At 43.5% G+C, this 19,602-nt stretch overlaps 1 protein-coding gene across 1 annotated transcript in view; it reads left to right on the top strand.

Annotated features, from left to right (window-relative positions):
* Nucleotides 1-4,911: 4,911 nt before the first annotated feature.
* LOC306964746 (arf-GAP with coiled-coil, ANK repeat and PH domain-containing protein 3-like) overlaps nt 4,912-19,602 on the top strand; it is a 167,175-nt gene continuing 152,484 nt past the window's right edge. The window contains exon 1 of the mRNA XM_079558866.1: nt 4,912-5,009. Within this exon, the coding sequence (XP_079414992.1) occupies nt 4,963-5,009 (47 nt within the window). The 5' untranslated portion in view covers nt 4,912-4,962. The remainder of the gene's footprint in view (nt 5,010-19,602) is intronic.

Here is a 19,602-nt window from a genome sequence, read left to right as displayed (position 1 = left end):
ACCACTGTCATCACTAGTACTTACCACTGTAAGTACCACGGACTTACCGTAATGTAAAGTGTTTCCCATGCAAACTCATAAGAATAAGTAAATAAACAATAGTCTTTCTTTAGGAAGCTGTGAGGTGAGAGGCCTAACCACTAGGCCACCAGTACACAGATGAGTTCTGTCTTCACTGTGAGGAAGTAAGTTTCCAGTTTGCTCCTGAGTTTCTCCACATGCACTTTGTAATCTGCGAGTGCTGAGTCTTCCTAAAGAGGAGGCTTTGATCTCACACCAGGAGCTGAGGACGAGGAGGGAACGCTCTGAGAAACTGTGCCCTCGACCTATATTTAAGAACAGAATATTATGGGCCACGTTCAGCAGGGGCCTCTTATTGGGAAGTTTCACAAAAAAAAGCTGATTGTGTTTTTCGATGGATCAAAGTCTCTGATCCGTCCCAGGTCACTCTCTCTACTTTCACAGTTAAATAATGATTTCTAAAGTTGGATTCTTTCTCAATGGAGCAACAGGAGAGGATGTGCCCCCTGCTGGAGTTTTGTGTAACTACATGTACGTATTTGTATATGGTATTTTATTTTTTTGTGTTGAATAGCAGAGGCGGCACTCACAGTGTCAGTGTCACAGTTTTTTTTACGCAAGTAAGAGCAGCCTTTTTCTTTTTTTCTTTCTTTTTTTTTTTTTTTACGGGGGGGTCAATGTTTTTTGTTTTGTTTTGTTGGGGAGGAGGGGGGGGTAGGAAAAATCAAAGACCTTTGTTGTAACTTGTTCTGACTTGTCAATAAACAAAAACTTTAAAAAATAAAAATAAAAAACTTGATCATGTTAGTACTCAAGTAGAAGTAAAAAGTACTGTATGAAATAAATTCTAAGTACAGTTTCATAAAAACATTTAAGTGTCTCAAGTGTTAATGGGGATGACAGGAGGGTCTTTCATCTCTCCCCCTTTAACCTCTGACCTTAAAGGGACTATACGGAGTTTAATAATGTTCAAACTAAGTATTTTCCTCCTCCATGTTCCTCCATGTCCTCATGTGTAGAATGAGCTCAGACCTGTTCACCACAACTGCCTCTACAATCCTGCCCTGTCACTCAGAAAGCGCCGTGATGCACGAGCCTAATATAGAAGCTGCAGTTACATGTGTGACCTGAGGTGGCAGCAGTGAGCATAAACTGACTGACTTGCATCGAGCCCCTTTAACCTTAACCCAGTGCATTTTCTCCTGTTCAGCTTTACCCAAATCTTAAAGCTTCTCGACTGGAGTTTCCAGCCTATAGGCCAGTGTAACGCCTCATTTGAAAGCGAAGACCTACAAAACTGATGGTGACTTTTTTGTTGCATTGTTGCAGAATTTTTGTAATTTTTTTTTTTGCTTTTTTGTGGCTCTTTTTTGCCCTCTCATCACTTTCTAATTATGTTTTTTCTGCTCTTTTGTTACTTTTTGGTCAGTTTTTTGGTTGTATTTTCAGCCTCATTTTTGGTGAGGGTTTAGAGTTTAGTACATCAAGTACTCGAGTAAATGTAACCGAGTGCTCACCTCTGTTGATTAGTCATAACCTTCTGAAAACGGTGCTTGTTCTGATGCCGCTCTCACAAAACTACAATCAAATAATAATGATAAATAAAATAAATAAAAACTTCTACATAAAAGACCTACATCTTCAAAGATTTGTATCTGAGGCCCCGATATTAGCGCAGGGGAAATGTATATGTAGGATATAAATAGGCCAGACTGAGCGGGGGTGAGATCATCTCCTTTCATCGTCCCGGCTTTTTAAACACACAAAGGAACAATGGAGCTCCACGAAAACCCACAGTGAAATCCCAGCCCTGCTCGTCCTGCTTTCCCACATCCTGTCAATTAATAATAGAGCCGGCTGGGAAGTGCAGCCTCATTATTATTCCGTAACGCAGCCTCGTGCACGTGTAGTGAAGGTGGAACTAAAGTGTTGTTTTCAGAAGATGCCGAGTGTGAGACTGTAGGATTTATACTGGTGAGATTCAGAAATGTTGCCAAAGTCTCTTCCAAACTTGGGCTAGTTCTGCTTCAGCTTTACCTGGTCCTGTTCATGTGTCCTCATACTGGACCCCCCCATGTGTCCTCATATTAGACCCCATGTGTCCTCATATTAGACCCCATGTGTCCTCATATTAGACCCCCCCATGTGTCCTCATATTAGACCCCCCCATGTGTCCTCATATTAGACCCCATGTGTCCTCATATTAGACCCCATGTGTCCTCATATTAGACCCCATGTGTCCTCATACTGGACCCCCCCATGTGTCCTCATATCGGTCCAATGTAATGCAATGGACTCTCTCCACGCATTAACATGATTAAAACATCTGCACACATGTCAGGGCTATAATGGCATGAATGAATGAATAAATAAATAGATTAATTAATAAATAAATGATTAAATTAAGTACATACTCACTGTACTTGCCATTTGAAGCAAAGCTTTCATACAACACATGCCCTGAGGGAGACAAAAGGCATAAACAGGTCAGGACTGTGACTGTGCTGTGAGTAAGTACGACAGTATTTAATCCATTTTTTATTTGTTTAGGCCAAATTATACAGTTTTACACGTGGTCCAATATTGGGATCGACCTGGTCCAATATCGGTCCGTGTCCCCAAATTGGACCACTTTAAAAAAAAAAAGAATATTTGGATTTTACTGCAATAATATAATATTTGACGAGCTCGTATCTTGTTTGCAGAGAGCACTTATTGTAACTCATTCACTGAGGCACAAATGCTTTGATGCACTTACTTCGAAAGGGGAAATACGAGTATGTCCTTAGGGGGTCCAATATAGGTCCACCTCTCCTACTTTATATTTGAATTTTCAACGTAGTGAAGTTATTGGGTATTCAGTGACTTTGAATCCAATAAAGGAAGGACTACAGTCGGGCAGAACGATATTGAAGTAACTTGCGGTATGTGATACTGCTGTGCAATATTGCGATATTTCACTAAACCATTTCAACACAAATCATAAGCAACTTGTTTTTCAGGAAATTGTGTCAAAAGACTTAAAAGAAAGACAGGACCAAAACAAAGTAGAACTAAATGTTTCCCTAAAACTGAGCTTTTACACGTTTATAGGCTCAATATAGTGTTTGTTTTTGCAGAGTCTCAGTGATGATATTGTGGTTTCTCGTGATACAGATATTGCATCATCTAAAATCACGATACGATATTTTTGGCGATATATTGTGTCTACATTACGAATAAATACAACTAAACAACAAGGAACTGGATCCCTTTTAATCCAAGACTGTGCTGTGTCTGTACCAGACGTATCCAGGACATGAAGTCTTGGCCTGTTCAGGTACATTTGAATCATTTGTTATTATTACATATTACGTGAGATCAGTAAAGTCCCAGCAGGAAGTTGGACACTAAAATTGTTTAACATTTTTTGTCAGACTATTGTAATTTTTTTGTCAACTTTTTGTGAATTTTCTGTCTAATTTTTGTCATTTTTTGGTCATTTTTGTGACTTTTTTGCTACTTTTTCATCAATTTTTTATCACTTTTCCGTCACATTTCCATCATTGTTTTCGTCTCAGTTTTGTTGCTATTTTCACACCTTTTTCCCAGAAGCTTTTGGATTGGGGTAAAGCCAAACTGGAGAAAATGTGCTCGGTTCAGGTGGGAGTTAACGGGTTAAAGCAATAGTAACTTGTTTACTTTTCGTAGTCCCTCTGGACGTGACACAAGTGTTAATGGGATGTTTGAAGGGTCTTTACCGGACCGGAGTCACCAATACACACTAATGGAATCATGAAGAAGACGCTAACAGGCTAACGGGCCAAGCTAACTGTGGGCTAGCACCATTTAAACAGTAATTACAGCCAAGTTTGAGTGAAAAAAAAGATCTTCTTCATTGTGTAACTGGATGAACAATCTCTGTCCCTTTGTCTTTTCTGTCAGCGCAGGATTTACTGTCACGGACGATTAACAAGTTAAAAAATCGCAGCTACGACGCCTGCAGTTGCGTTTCCGGCCTCTAGGGGGAAGCGTTACTTAGTACTGCTCTAAATTCACCTACACATGCATTAGCCTCTTAACCCTTAACCAAGGGCATTTCCTCCAGTCCGGCTTTACCCAAATCCAAAAGGCCAGTGTAACGCCTCATTTGAAAGCTAAGACCTTTAAAACTGAATAGATTTTTTTCCTCGTGTTGTTTCCGCATTGTCGTCACTTTTCTGACTTTTTAAAATGTTATGTCTTGTTGCATCATCGTCACGTGTTCTGTGACTTTCGTGCCTTTTTTTCGTCACTTTTCGTCACGTTTTTGTGTCTTTTTCATCCTCGTTTTCATCCAATTTTTGTCGCTTTTTTCCAAACAGTTTTTAGATTTGGGTAACGACAAACAAGCAGCATGTGCTCAGCTCATGCGCTGGTTCAGAGGTGCCGCAGTTTGAGAACCACGCGCTCATCCCAGACATTCAAATAAGCGGTGATGTGACGTCAGCCGCGCTCGTGAGGCACGCGCCGCCTCCACGCGCCGCAGGAGAAACCCACACTTGGACTCGTGCGTCAGCTTCAGTGTCACTGCTTTAACATTTCCACCTCTTTAATGTTTCATATTTGTCTTAAACGTGTCTCGCGCTCTCCTACAGCGCGCTCTGACGCACCGCGGAGTTTCTGTCGCAAACCCGCCGCTCCATTTCGCTGCTTTCCGGCCACGCTACACCGCGGAGCTCGAAATCCCCAGCGCGTGCTCAGCCCCTGAACGCCCCTCGCGGTCTCTCCTGCAGAAAGGGGCTCGTCTCCTCAGTCCAGTGCTGTGCGTGAGGCAGAGAGGAGCGCGGCGCGAGCGTGACACCAGAGGACGTCCAGCCTTCGCTCTTTATCGGATACTTCCTTTTACGCGTCCCCCTCCCTGGACATGAACGCAGCATTCTGAAGCCAGCTTTTTCAGACGCTTTTGACTCCTGTCTGAACATGACGGTGGACTTTGAAGACTGCATTAAAGACTCGCCCCGCTTTAGGTAAGAACGTGAGCCTGTCTTCTCTGTGGCGCCGCTGTGCGTAAAGACTGTCTCCAAACGTCTGTGCGTAAAGACTGTGTCCAAACGTCTGTGCGTAAAGACTGTCTCCAAACGTCTGTGCGTAAAGACTGTCTCCAAACATGCTGGTCTTCATTGCTCCGTGTTGCACTTGAATGGCTGTGCGGATGAGCTTTGATCCGGTGAACAGTGTCTGGATCAGGTACACTCAGGTTCTGTTTTTAATCAGATTTGAAAGCTTTCGGGGACGCGTGTTGTTCTTTGGCGCCAGCGCTTTACGTGTTGCACAGTTGGCTGATGAGGATGAGCAGTTTGTGCCGCAGGAGGGCGCGTGTCACGTGGAACTGAGTGTCCACATCAGTCACGCGTCCTACGTCCTGATTTTCTACAGAGTGTGTGATTCAGACGTGTCTCCGAGCAGCTCCAGCAAAGAGCCGCACATTAGTATCAGCAGCTTTAGAATCCACGTCTCAGATAAGGAAACAGCAGCATCACCGCATCAAGAGCTGCACGAGGGGAGGGGGAGGGGGGGGGGGGGGGAATCGCCATATTCATAACAGTCTCGATTGTGACGCGGGATGGGCGATATTGACTTTGTGCACATTGAATTAGCGTTTGTGCCACTTCGTTTTTGAGATATTGATCATTGATTGGTTATTGGCTCGGGTCCTGGTCTGATCTTTGTTCGAACTTGGTCTGGTCTTAGTTCGGGTCTTGGTCTGATCTTGTTTCGGGTCTTGGTCTTTTCTTAGTTTTAGTCTGGGTCTTAGTTTTAGTCTGGGTTTGGTTTGGGTCTTTGTTCGGGTCTTGGTTTGAGTTTGGGTTTGGTTCGGGTCTTGGTTTTAGTCTGGGTCTTGGTTTTAGTCTGGGTCTTGGTTCGGGTCGTGGTTTGGGTCGTGGTTTGGGTCTTGGTTCAGGTCTTGGTTTGGGTCTTGGTTTTAGTCTGGGTCTTGGTTTGAGTCTGGGTTTGGGTTCAGGTCTTGGTTCGGGTCTTGGAAAAGTTGAAAACTGCTGAAAATCAGGAAAAAGACGGAAGTTTAATAAAAGATAAAGAAACATGAAAACCAGTTATTGATGCTGAGGATCCACAGTCGATCAAACTTCAAAAACGAAGTGTCACAAACGAAGCACAAACGAATGACACCATTTTGAAGCAGATCGGACACTCTGGGGGGGCTGATATCGCCAAACTTTGGGGCTCTTTCCTGATAAATTAAGCGATATTTTTGCAATAGCTCATATGAAGTTGATCGTCCTGAATAAACTGCAGAAGTTCAGATTTCACATGAAGTATATGTTTGTATTGGTCGGCACTGGGACATTTACTCAAAAGCATGGCTGATCTTTCAAACATCAACTTTCGATACGATCTTGTAGACGATATTTAGCCTAATCCTGCCACGATATTTGGTTTATCGATTTATCGTCCTTTTTATCTTTAGGCTCAATATCTATCACCAGTACATTTGATTATATTGTTCCTTATTTTTGTGCTATTTTTGTCAATACTTTAACAATGAAGTAAATTGTGTTTCATTGACTTTAAGACTTATTTCTGAGATTACTGAGATTTCTGAGATTACTGCTTTCAGTGGCATCACGTGGTCCCACAACAGTAATATATCAAACTTCACATTTTGTTCTGGTGGCAGCCCTATTATTACCCACCATTGTGATACTATTTCAGAGCAAACCTTCCATAAAATGTACATAAAAACCTTCAGCTCTTTGTCTTCAGCAACTTGACTTAAACGACCCTGAAAAAGGAACTAAATGGAGGCTGATGTTTCGGTTGCGTTTTGTTTGAGGCTGTTTTACTAAAGTTGTGTAAACCTGATTCTGTGATATTTTGCCGGTTCATGTGATATTGTTTAAACTATGACTCACCTTCTTTTCACTAATCTCAGTATTTGAACATTTCATTTATATTTGATTTAAAGATAAGAAGTACTTGGTTAATCCTGTGCATGTGTTTGGTTATAGTGGGTCACAGTTGTTGGGGTATAATCGTGTTCTTCCAGGTGTTTACTGGGACACGGTACAACAGTTTACTCAGTTCACTTCTTCTGTTCATTCTCATGCCTCGTGCCTTGGTGTCCCTGGGCAAGACACTTCTGCCAACTGGCCTCCAGTGTCTGCAGACACTATGGTATTGTGTGGGAGTGAATGGGGGAAATCGCTCCTTTATATTAAGAGTTAACAACAGAGATAGAGACGGGCTGTGTGAGCTTTTGTTTTCTGGCACTGGAGGAGCTTAAAACTGGGACTGGATAAGAATCACTCCATTGTAACATCGAGACATTCATCCATTCATTTGTTCATGGTAATGGCCGATGGTAAACTGAATATTTGTCTCCTGTTTCGGGTTGTTTCTTGTTTGGTTTTGGTTCATTGACTTTAGTTCTGATGATGCACAGAGGGTTAAATCATCATGTACGGGTTTGGCATCCACCGACCAAAAGCAGTTGGTTCTAAATCTTTTCACACCAAGTAAAGCCTCAAACTCCAGATAACCCTGAGTACACGCTCCGCAGTTTGAGAAGCACTGCCTAAAGCCAAAATAAAAGCTCTCCTGAGCGCCAAGTGCAACAGAATGGCATTACTCCTTTCCAGTCATTCTCCTTTCAAGCCCTGTCGCTCTTTTATTTAAGAGCTCCCCCCAGATGTGCTTCAGTTCACCCCGTGTCCCCGATGGCCGTCATCAGCGGGGGCGTTCTCACCCCCGTCCCGAGCAGAGGCCGGCCCGACTGCGGCTCCAGAGGTTACATAAATAACACAGGAATTTCTACACCCACAGTTCCCCCCCCCCTCCCTCCGCGCTCCCCCCTCCCCAGCACCTCCACAGCACCTCCCCAGCTGTGAGAGGGGAAGTTACTCTGAGTCGCTCTAGTTTAGTTTGTGCTCAGTGCGAGGTGGGCCTGCAGGACAGAGTTTGATCTCTTTGGAAAACGTAATAAATCCATTCTGTCGCTCCTCTGGGGGTGATACAAGTGTTATGGGGTTATGTTATGGTGTCTGTGGCCAGAAATCCACCCTTGCAACTTTCCCCGCTCTGGGTCGGAGGCGCAATACACACTAATAGAATCACGAAGAAGAAGCTAACAGGCTAATGGGCAAAGCTAACTGCGAGCAAGTTTGAGTGAAAAAAAAAAAGATCTCCATTGTGTCATTGAGTTGTGGCACAATGAACAATCTCCGTCTGTCCGTTTGTCTTTTCTGTCAGCGGAGGATTTACTCTCACGGACAATTAATGAGTAAAAGAAACAATATGCTACGACACCTGCAGTGGCACTTATGGCCTTTACAAGTTTCTACTGTGTTTTCTTGTTCAAACGATCACTTCCTGTTGAGAAACGCCATCACTGGTACATTATGTTCCAAAAAAATGCATTCATTCATTTGATCTCGATTAGATTTCATTTTATTTTTCCATAACTGAACCAGCACATGGAGCTGATTCATGAACTCTAGACACACCTTTTATACAAACCTCAAACAGAAGTGCTTTTCTAGTTTCTCATCCAGACTCCAAAACAAGGTTCTGTTTCTGCTCTGTTAAGATTTACCAAAGTAGGGCTCGCATTGAATTCACACTTTACTTTTAATAATGCTCTACAATACTATGTTTTACTCTAATTTAGTGACTATTTTGATGACTCTACTTAATGACTGTAAAAAGCGTTGTTCCCGCCTCTGCTGAGTCGGCTCCTCGCTCTGCTCTCCTCCTATGATCAGACAAATCAAAGACTTCCAGCTCTGAGCTCTGCAGCAGCAGCACCTCAGCGACTGCCATGTGGGTCGGGAGATCCTGCTTCACTGACACCAGAGTGGAGGAGCAGTGACTTTAAATATGCAAAGCAGACTTATATCGAGGTGCGGCTTCACCAGGCGCTGTTTCCGAGCTGCTTCTTGTTGTACGGCGGCTTGTTAATAACTCGCACATGCTGCCAACGAACTGCCCCCAACACATGGATTTATCACCATCATAACATCGAGGCTACATCATTGTTCATGTGACAGACTGGCTGCCAGAAAAAATAGGGCAGAATAATTCATTAAAATCGAATTGGCTGCAAGAGGCAAATGGCAAAGGCTGCAGTTACTTAAAGGAATAGGCCACCGTTTTTACATACTAAGATATGTTCTTACCTAACTTTAGACGAGTTAATATATCCCTGTCTGGTCTTTGTCCGTGCGCTCACACATACGCAGCCTCTCCCACATGTCACATAGCTCCAAAAAAGCTCACGATAGAAGCTACCAAGCTCTTCCACGTGTTCCCTATTTAAATAAAGTTACGTGAAGTGTTTTCATGCGAAGTATATTTACACAGAAATGTAACATGTCGATTTTATAAACAAATAAAAAGGGGAACTATATTGTGAGGCGTAATGATACGAGGAGTAAAACGTCCGTGCAGTAACTCCTAAAGGTTATTGACGGAAGTGAGCGGGGAAGCTTTTAGGAGTTACTGCGCAGACGTTTTACTCCTCGTATCATTACGCCTCACAATATAGTCCCCCTTTTTATTTGCTTATAAAATCCACATGTTACATTTCTGTGTAAATATACTTCGCATGAAAACACTTGACGTAACTTTATTTAAATAGGGAACACATGGAAGAGCTTGGTAGCTTCTATCGTGAGCTTTTTTGGAGCTATGTGACATGTGGGAGAGGCTGCGTATGTGTGAGCGCACGGACAAAGACCAGACGGGGATATATTAACTCGTCTAAGGTTAGGTAAGAACATATCTCAGTATGTAAAAACGGTGGCCTATTCCTTTAAAGGGATATTTCAGGATTTCTGACATAGGGTCTCATTTCCTCGTTATCCAGAGTGTTGCTGGTACCTGCAGATATTCTTTTTTGTATTTCAAGCAGTTCTTATGTTTGAAGAGTTTCGTGGCGCTAGGCTAATGCAAGGCTAGTGCATGTCTATGGTATCAGCTAGCCTGCATTAAAAACAGTGTGACCCGCTCCACAGAGCACCTGAGGCAAATCACTGATAACACCAGACTAACCATATACATGTCTGTGTCCATAGAGTCATTTAAAGTAACTTATATTTGAGCAGCATCAGCTTCGTGGTTGTATAAGCTACATAAGGCGGAGTGATCTGCTAGAAAATAGTCCCTCAAAATGCGATCATTCATGTGATGCAGGTCAGTTATATTCCAAACATTAGACATGTATATGGTCAATAATGTGAAAACGAGAAGTACGTTGAGTTCTGTAGCAGTAGCCTCTGTTCAGGAGGTTTGTAGGAGCGTCTGTTCAGGAGTTTTGTAGGAGCCTCTGTTCAGGAGTTTTTGGCTGATTGGAGATGATGGATCCAGACTCTTCACTGCGAGACAAATTGCTTCCCACATTTCTAATCACATGGGAGCTCCACCTCACATGTTGCATCTGCGTAAAGCATCTAGTACCAAAATGATGAACGCCGTCTTCAGGGCCAAGATATTCTTCATCTCCTCCAGTCGTGTTTCTTGCAGGTTTGCGGTAGGTCTGATTTATGATCTGTGATGTCACTCGCAGGGTTCGGTTCTCAGGCTGGGGCTCAGGATTCCACTCAGATCTATTGTGTCTGCTTGAATTCCCCCTTAAATTGCTTTTAGGTATTTCTATTTTCCAACCAGGAATCGCGACGTCAATATCATGACTGAGATAGATCACACATTTTAGATCAAACTAAAACAAAAGTGCAGGTTCTCTTCCAGTGACTTGAAACATCTGCAAAAGGACCGTGTTTCCCTGCGGTTTGGTCCTGTGTTAGTCTAGACTGCATAGTCCTATAGCCCCACTTTAGTCCCGGGCTTTAGATCCTGATAGTCATGGTTTAGTTGGCAGTCGTGCTTCAGTCCTGCTTCAGATCTGGTTGAATCCTGCTTTCGTCCTTGGCCAAACCTTCTGCGAGGCGGTGCTGGCTGGGGGGGTGATGACTGTGCGGATCCCACATGTGTGTTTGTGTTTGCTCCAGCACAACATTGGCAGCTCTCCTCACTGATGTGCTAAGACTGACGCTAGTTTGTGGCCACACTCGGCCTCGCGCTGTTGGAACATCAGATTAACTGCATACAGTGCAGCGCAGATTAGAAAAGGAAACATAAACCAATGGGATGGAGAGTGTGGGACCAGCCAGATCCTCGATATGGAAGTATAACTGGAGTTATTGAATTCTTTTTGAATCTATGAAGGCGTGATCATTGCCTTTTACATTATATAAATATGTGGGGCTTCCCCTCCGAGAGGAGGTGGGGGAGGGTTTGAGCCTGAATGATCCTGGAGCTCTGGTGTCGGGGGCTTCGTGCCCCTGTAGGGTCTCCCAGGGCAAACAGGTCCTCAGTGACGGGTCAGACACAGAGCGGGTCAGAAGCTCCTTATGAGAGACCAACAGGCCTGAGAACCATGAGGCCGTCCTTCTGTGGACCCACCACCTGCAGGAGGAGCCATAGGGGCTGGTGCAGCTCCAACAGCCCCATGACCCGGCAACGGACAAGTGGAAGAAGATGGATGGATGTATCTTCATTTTTCCAATGAAGTTCTTTGTGGAAAAAAAGGAAAAAGAAAAGTTTGTATAATGTAAAATATAAGCTTTAGAAAATGAATTGAAATATCAAATAGCATAGAATCTATGCTATTCATTATCTATAATGAATTTAATATTGAAATATTGGCAGTGAACCCCGTGTCTGTTATGTGTTTGTGCTCCCATCGGTAACTTAAACTGTTAGTGTGATGATGCCATGATGCTGCGGAGCTTTGGCCTTGAGTCCACAAGGCCAGTTCGATCGTCGCTTGTGGCGTTTACTAAACGCCGCCCGGCAGATATATTGAACCGATATATCGGTATCTTACAATATCGGCTGTCGGCTGATATATGACCGATAAAAGGCAGATATCCCTGAAACCGATCGTCCCGTTCACAGTCTTAAAATGAGCTCTTTCACGACGTCCTCGGCCTCAGGCTGAGAAACACTGTGGTTTGTATCGGTCACAAGGCTCGGATTGTATTTGATATATTTTATGTAACAGACTTTTGCTCAGAATTTCAAAACCATTAGTGATAGAGACATATCATTTTTTTGGTTTTGAAATCTGCAGATTTTTGTCTTTAAATGAGCTCCCTCTGAAGCACCTCCTGGACATGAATGTCCTGAATAAAGATCCTCTGCTGCTAATCAGGCGCCCCCTGGTGTCACAGTTCAGCACAGTCACAGAAGCCTCATACACAGGATTATAGACATTTACCTCCAGCGTTACTGTCGCCTTAAGACGCTTCACAACTTTTCTCACAGAAGAGTGGCTGATTGTGACAGGAAGGGCCTCGTCAGCCTGAAGAAACATCACCGGCCCGATTACCGAGCATCTAATTAATTAGAATGAAATTGGAAATTAGAGTAAAGGAGATGGGAAAGAAGAGACAGAACCTTCCATTAACCCATAGAAACGCTCTCATGATGTTTGTCCTTCTCCACATCCCCGAGCGCTGGTTCCCATGTCCTCAGCGGCGTCTGCAGAATATGACCATTGTCCGCTGAGACCGTCGCTTCCGCCACGAGACGACTCCTTTCACTGCGTCTGAAAGCCCGGCATCGCATTGAGCAGACGGGGCGGGACGGGGGACGGGACGGGGGGGGGCTGGACTGAGAGTCATTGACTCACAAGGAGCACAGACGACACTGGCTTTACATTCTTACCATTTATGAACAAGGATGTGATGGACTCTTTAACCTTCGTATGCAACAGATGTGCGAGTAGTTGTGGCACGAGTACCTCCATTGGCTCTTTTCAGTTTAGTTTCTAGTTAGAATACTGAAGTGCATGAGTGGTCTGGGCTAGATCCAGCGACCTTGGCCTCTTTAGAAGTCCATCGGAGTCTTGGCATCTCTGAGTCTCTGGGAGAGCGGATCCGTCTGATACTCGGGCACGTGATGCGATGACGGGGGTTAGATTCAGGAATTTAAGGCATGTGCTCTGATGAGTCACTCTGGAAACCATCGCAAAACAAAGTGTCTTTTCACAAAGGCCGACTCATCTCAGCCTCGTCTTGTTTCGGGATTGAAGCTGATCCACCAACACTGGCGGGAGATCAGCAAACCCACTTCTAACAGGTTTATTTATAGTAGTTCTTGCACAGTGCCTCAATTAAGTAAATGTAGCTTCCTCCAAGTAACAAAATGTTGGACAGTGATGACGATGTGTATGATTTTATCTCCAAATACCTTAGAAAAAGCTCCCCCTGCCGTAGCAACCCCTTTGCCCCTTTGCCCGTTATTGTGGACCTCCTCAGTTCTGCATGTTCTTTGTTGGAGTGGAAAGTACCAGAGTTGTTATTTTCCCCTTGGAACGTGCATGTTTGAATGTTTAAACTCAGCTGTTTCTTCTCTGTGGGGAGGACTTGCTGTGCGAGGCAGTTCCAGTGCGACAGTCTCCAGTGTCTGTGGATCATCTGCCCGTCCAGCTGTGTGGAGCTGGAGGGGGCTCCGTGTCAGGCTCTTGTTGCTTCTGCTCTGTTTCAGATCCGCTCTCTGCATCTTCAGCCTCTGTCAGCGGAGTCCAGGCCAGCCGTTCTCAAAGGGGGTCATGTTTTTGCACTGGTGGTACTTGGGTTTCCTCTGTGATACGTCAGGGTCATCTGCAACAGGCTGAGACGCAGTTTTGGAAAGAAATCTCTGAATTTCTCTGGTGTATTCATTAACATGCACTTTCCCAACCAAATAAACCATTAATAAATACAAAAGAAAAGAAAAGAAATGAAAACTGTTGAACCTGGTCATTGTTTGATTGGCTCCATAAACCAACAGTAAGAATCTGTAGTCCTTTCTACCATCAGCACATGTATTTTCAGACTATTATGGTAAAAATAATTGAACCTTAGTTGATATTTTCTGACAGAGAAGACGTTGAACTTCGTGACCGTTTTTGTTTCAAAGAAGCATCAGCACTTTGATCGTTACCATGGTTACCTCCCTCATCAATCGTCAGCTGTGCATAAACTCCCCTTTAAACTACAGGCTCTTCAGGCTGTTGTGATGTTTAACCTGTTATGGATTATTCAGTTTGTGCTTCAGTGATGCATTAATAGTCTCTGTTCAGACGACGTCTTCATTTACTGCTTTAGAGTTCGGTCATTGAAGAATCAGAATGGGTCAAGATTGCAGGAACCTTTTGCCTCTGACAGGGCAGAACTGGGACCAGGGACTTTTTCAGCTGCTACTCTGACTCGGTGGTACTTTCTTGTCAGAATAGGAACTCTTTGTTTGTAGCAAGAAACACATGTAAGTAGGGCTGTGCAATTAATCAAAATTTAATTACAATTTCGATTATTGCACTAAACGATTACAAAATTAGCACGATCAGCAGACTTGCATTATTTGACGGCGCTGGGATTATTTTCCCGTCGCTTTTCTCGTGCCGTGGCTCGTGCTTTTGCCGGACATAGAAACAAACGGCGCTGTGTGATGATGTTTCAGGGACTGTCCCCTTGAACTGTTTGGTGCGACAATGCCAATTCAGAAACACGGCCGCTCAATTGATCAAAAGTTTAACCTCTTAACTCCCACCTGAACGGATCCCATTTTCTCCAGTTTGGCTTTACCCGAATCAAAAAGTTTCATGGGGAAAAATAGCCACAAAAATGAGAAGAAAACAAGGATGTAAACGCAACAAAAATGTGACAAAAATTCCACAAAAATGTGACAAAAAAGAAAAAACAAAACAAAAAACATACAAAAAGTGGTGTTGCGGGTGGTAAGAGGTTAAAAAGATCATCATAAAATGCTTGTGTAGGACTAAAATCGCTAACATTGCGTATCCCTTGTATTTGCAAACAGAAGCAAATGGACGTTAGTTTAAAATCCCATTGGTCGATATCACAGAGCCATAAACAGGATGACATGAAACTGCATTAATCTGCTTTTATCGGTCACGCACTTGTTAGAGATGAGAACATTTCATATAATCCAAATTGTCCGAGCCGAACGTGAAAGCGCTAAATCAGATGAGACTGACCTCGGTGGCGCCTCGGTGGCGCCTCGCTGCCCTGGGACGGCTCCGCTGTAATCCATTAGTCACCAGTTCTACGTCTATATGCTTACTCAGAATCAGAGCGCTTCTCCGGCCGGGAGTCACGTTGCCTGGGGCTTATCGTCGTCTCTGCAGGTCAAAAGACGGCACAGATGACTTTAATCCAGATATGATTTCTACTATTCGCTCTGTGCTTTATGAAGGGCCGTAGCTTTCTGTACAGAGCCCACCTTTTGCCTTAGATTAAGAAGAAAGTACATAAAGCCCTGGACTCGTACTGACTCAGCTTGGAAAAAGACACTGGACATCCTCATCAGAAATATCAGATGGAGAATAGTGGCCTCATAAATCGTAATGCCGAACATTAGGGCTGCTCGATTATTGAAAAAATAATAATCACGATTATTTTTGTCATAATTGAAATCACGATTATTCAAACAATTATTTGTTGCCTTTAAAAAAATCCATCAAACAAGTGAAAAAATCCATTAAAAAAATGACAAAAATCCAGCAAAAAAAAGACAAAAATCCAGCAAAAAAAAGACAAAAATCCAGCAAAAAAGTGACAAAAATCCAGCAAAAAAGTGACAAAAATCCAGCAAAAAAGTGACAAAAATCCAGCAAAAAAGTGACAAAAATCCATCAAAAAAAGACAAAAATCCATCAAAAAAGTGACAAAAATCCATCAAAAAAGTGACAAAAATCCATCAAAAAAAGACAAAAATCCAGCAAAAAAGTGACAAAAATCCAGCAAAAAAGTGACAAAAATCCAGCAGAAAAAAATACAAAAATCCCAAAATTAAAAATGTGAACAAAAAAATTTGAAAAAGAAAATAATAAAAAAATAATAATAGATTTTTTGCGATTATGCTAATTTTGTAATCGTTTACTGTTGTAATCGAAATCGTAATCGAATTTCGATTAATTGCACAGCCCTACCGAACATTAGTTGTGTCTTTGGGTTCGAAAGTGTTCAATGCAGGTTCCAAGAAAACCCTATGTTCATGTTTAGTGTTGAGAGCTGGGATGTAGCTGGGATGTAGCTGGGATGTAGCTGGGATGTAGCTGGGATGTAGCTGGGATGTGCTGTGGTAATGCATGTCTGACACATCCCGAGGCCTAACACATGACCCAGCATTACATCCGACACTTTATCAAGTAGAAAAGTGGATTTTCTCTTTCTGCAATTCTTGGAACGTCAGATTTTTTCCACTCTACAGAATTTGAATCAGATGTTGAAGCGTGGCATGTGTTGCTGCTTCTCAAGTGGAGCTGTTGAAACTCAGAGGTGGTCAGTAACTAAGTGGATCTACTCACAGCTGTTTTCCAGTCTTTTGTTGAAAACTCATTACTCCATTTCACAAAACTTCTAAAGAGGTGCCAGAGTAAGTGGGCAGCATGTTTTGTCCCATGTAAAGGCCTTGTAACACACACTCCTGGGCAGTAGGAGGCGCTGTCAGGGTTTGTCCCCGGCGTGTTTCCGTACAGGTGGATTTGGATGCAATCTTCACGTCTTTGAAGCTACTTCGTTATTATTCGATTATTATTTGAACGTGTGTTTTCTGAAGCAAAGACTCCGATACAAGTTAGCTGTTGTCATCCAAAGTATTTCTCATGAAAAAGTACTGGAGTAGTAATTGACGAATACTCAAGTAATGTAGCCAAGTACTGACCCCTGGTTGAGAACAGGTTTCTGGTTAATTCTTTACTTTAGAGCAACAAGATTAATTCAAAAATACAAATGAATGTTTGCATAAACTGCAATGGCGTCTGTTATGATGCCCAATAATGCTCTAACTAAAGGCTGCACTTAGCGATGCTCCGATGTCGGATACTGGTATCGAGGCGATACGGGAAAAATACAATATCGGGTTTCGGTTGCAAAAATCCGATACTGAACCGATACCAGTTTTGGTTCTGACCCCTTAAAAAACACAACTTTCACCGACTACATAAAACTTAGTTTCAGCAAATGCATGTTTGATCGCGGTTAGCAACAGTATGCTAAAGCTAGCAGGAGCATGCTGTTGCTAGCGGTTACTAATCAAGGCTTGGACAGAAACTATGATAGAAAAACCTGATAAAATAAAATCGGACACTCGTGTTTGTATTGTAGTTGTTGTGCATGTCCTTGTTCAATGTTTTTTTTAGTTTATTAATCGATATAATTGATAATTGATCTGTAACATCATGACAAGAAAAGAGAAGATTATTGATCTGGAGACAAGACGACCCTTCACTTTTTCTCTGACAGCAGCCACTTTTCAGAAAGTCTCTTGGTATCGGTTAATATTGGATATCGGCAGATTCTCAAACCCCCTGTATCGGTATCGGTTTATCTCCAGCTGCAAACCCCGTAATGTGGACATTTCTAACCATGTAAACGCATCTTCCTTTATAAGTCCTTTCTTAGACCTGGATAAGTCTTGTGTTGGACCTGGTTTAGTCCGGTCTTCCTCCCGGTGTTACTTCGAGAGAAACAGATATTGTAAAGTCAGAACGTTGACCCTCTCGCTGTGAGACGTTCAAACAGGCTCTTGTTTACCAGACGGGCTTGAACTGCCTTTTCACCGCAGTGTGTGATGGGAAAACTAATGCATCTAATCCGTCATTAAGGTCAGGATGTTGCCATAGCGCTGATTCAACGTCTGCAACTCGCCGCGTGCAGCCTGTGGCAACAGCAGCAGCCGCCGCCGCCGCCGCCGCCGCCGCCGCCGCCGCCGCCGCCGCCGCCGCCGCCGTGCAAGAGGCTGGATGTGGGAAAGAGCGTCGCAGATAAAGAGTCTTAGCTTATGACCTCAGAAACCACCGAGATCAGGACTAACTGGGTCTAAGAAAAGGTTTAAAACACACATTTACAAACCATGTCCAAAGTAAAACAGAAAAAACAAACTTAAAAGCATAAAAAGATTATCTCTAGGAAATGAATAAAGTCTAAATTCCAGATCGCCCTGAGACTAAAGACGCCGAAACACAATATACCACAATAATAATATAACACCAAAATATGACACAATATAATACCACAATATGAGAACCACTGCTCCACATTGGACTTTTCCTACATCCGACTAAATCAAGCCCTTTGGAGGTAATTTATAAAGACAAATGTGTTTAAAATTCAAATATGTCATTTCACACGGTGATGAGGTCCACGTGTTCACGATCCGTGGTACCGTGGACCGCATGGGAAACGCGCGTTTTGTCTATTGGGGCGGGAACCTCTGGGTACCTCACGATTCGATACGCGATACATGGCTGACGATACTACGATAATCTCACGATAATCTCACGATAATCTCACGATAATCTCACGATAACGATAATCTCACGATAACGATAATCTCACGATAACGATAATCTCACGATAACGATAATCTCACGATAACGATAATCTCACGATAACGATAATCTCACGATAACGATAACAATAATCTCACGATAACAATAATCTCACGATAACGATAACGATAATCTCACGATAATCTCACGATAACGATAATCTCACGATAACGATAATCTCACGATAACGATAACGATAATCTCACGATAACGATAATCGATATATTGCACAAAAATAACCTGCAATAATCACAATTTAAAAAATGCTACTTTTAACCTTTATTTTAACATATTATTCATAAATAACATTTTTTTGCATTTGCTTTGTACCACTTTTATAATTCATGAAAAGTCCAAACACTTGTCAGCGTTTGGTCCTAGTGCTAAAAAACGGTAGTGCTGCCCCCTGCTGGCCTGGCCTTTATTGGAGCACTGCTGCCTCATTAATATGCACCATGTTGCTCATTCATATGCGCCCGTGGAAGAGCTTGGTCGCTTCTAACTTCACCCGCTTGGAGCTATAGGAATATACTGGGAGAGGTGGAACGCTAACAACATCTTTGGTCTTTTTGCGTGACTGAGGGCACACACAAAGACCAGACGGGTACGCCTCAACTCGTCTAAGCTCAGGTGTCTCAGTATGGAAAAACGGTGAACTACTCCTTTAACAGAGCAACATCAAACTCATGTACCCAGTAGGGAGGGAAGGGGAGAGTTCAGCCTCCTCCAGCCTCAGTCAGTTGGAACTGTCACTGAGACTCCGCAGTCTCCTCCCTGAGGCAGGACTGAGGAAACCGTTGCTTCTAAACTTCATGAATGACATCATGACATCGATGTACTTTGCATAAATGATCCATCCTGTAGGACACTCTGCCGGGGGGGTTCGCGGGGGGGCTTTGTCTCCTGTCGGGACGTCCTGTAGAAATGTGGTGAATACAGGAGGCCTCTCTGTCTGTGTGAAACTCTCCACTACAATGACTGAAGCCACGGAGCGCCCAAACAGGGGGACCCCTCCTCGCCCTCACCCCCCCCCCTCCTCGCCCTAACCCCCCCCCCCCCCCCCCTGCCTGGACACAAGGGCATGACATCATCTCTGCGTCTGAGCCAGATCCATCTCCGCTCACACCGGGACGGTCCATTAGCCCGACGGGCCAGGGAGGGGCGGGGAGGGGCGGGGAGGGGCGGGGAGGGGCGGGGAGGGGCAG

Source organism: Gobius niger (genome assembly GCF_951799975.1).
Source record: "Gobius niger genome assembly, chromosome: 6".
NCBI classification, from domain to species: Eukaryota; Metazoa; Chordata; class Actinopteri; order Gobiiformes; family Gobiidae; genus Gobius; species Gobius niger.
Note: the sequence above shows the minus strand (reverse complement) of the source record. Positions and strands in the feature narration are given on the sequence as shown.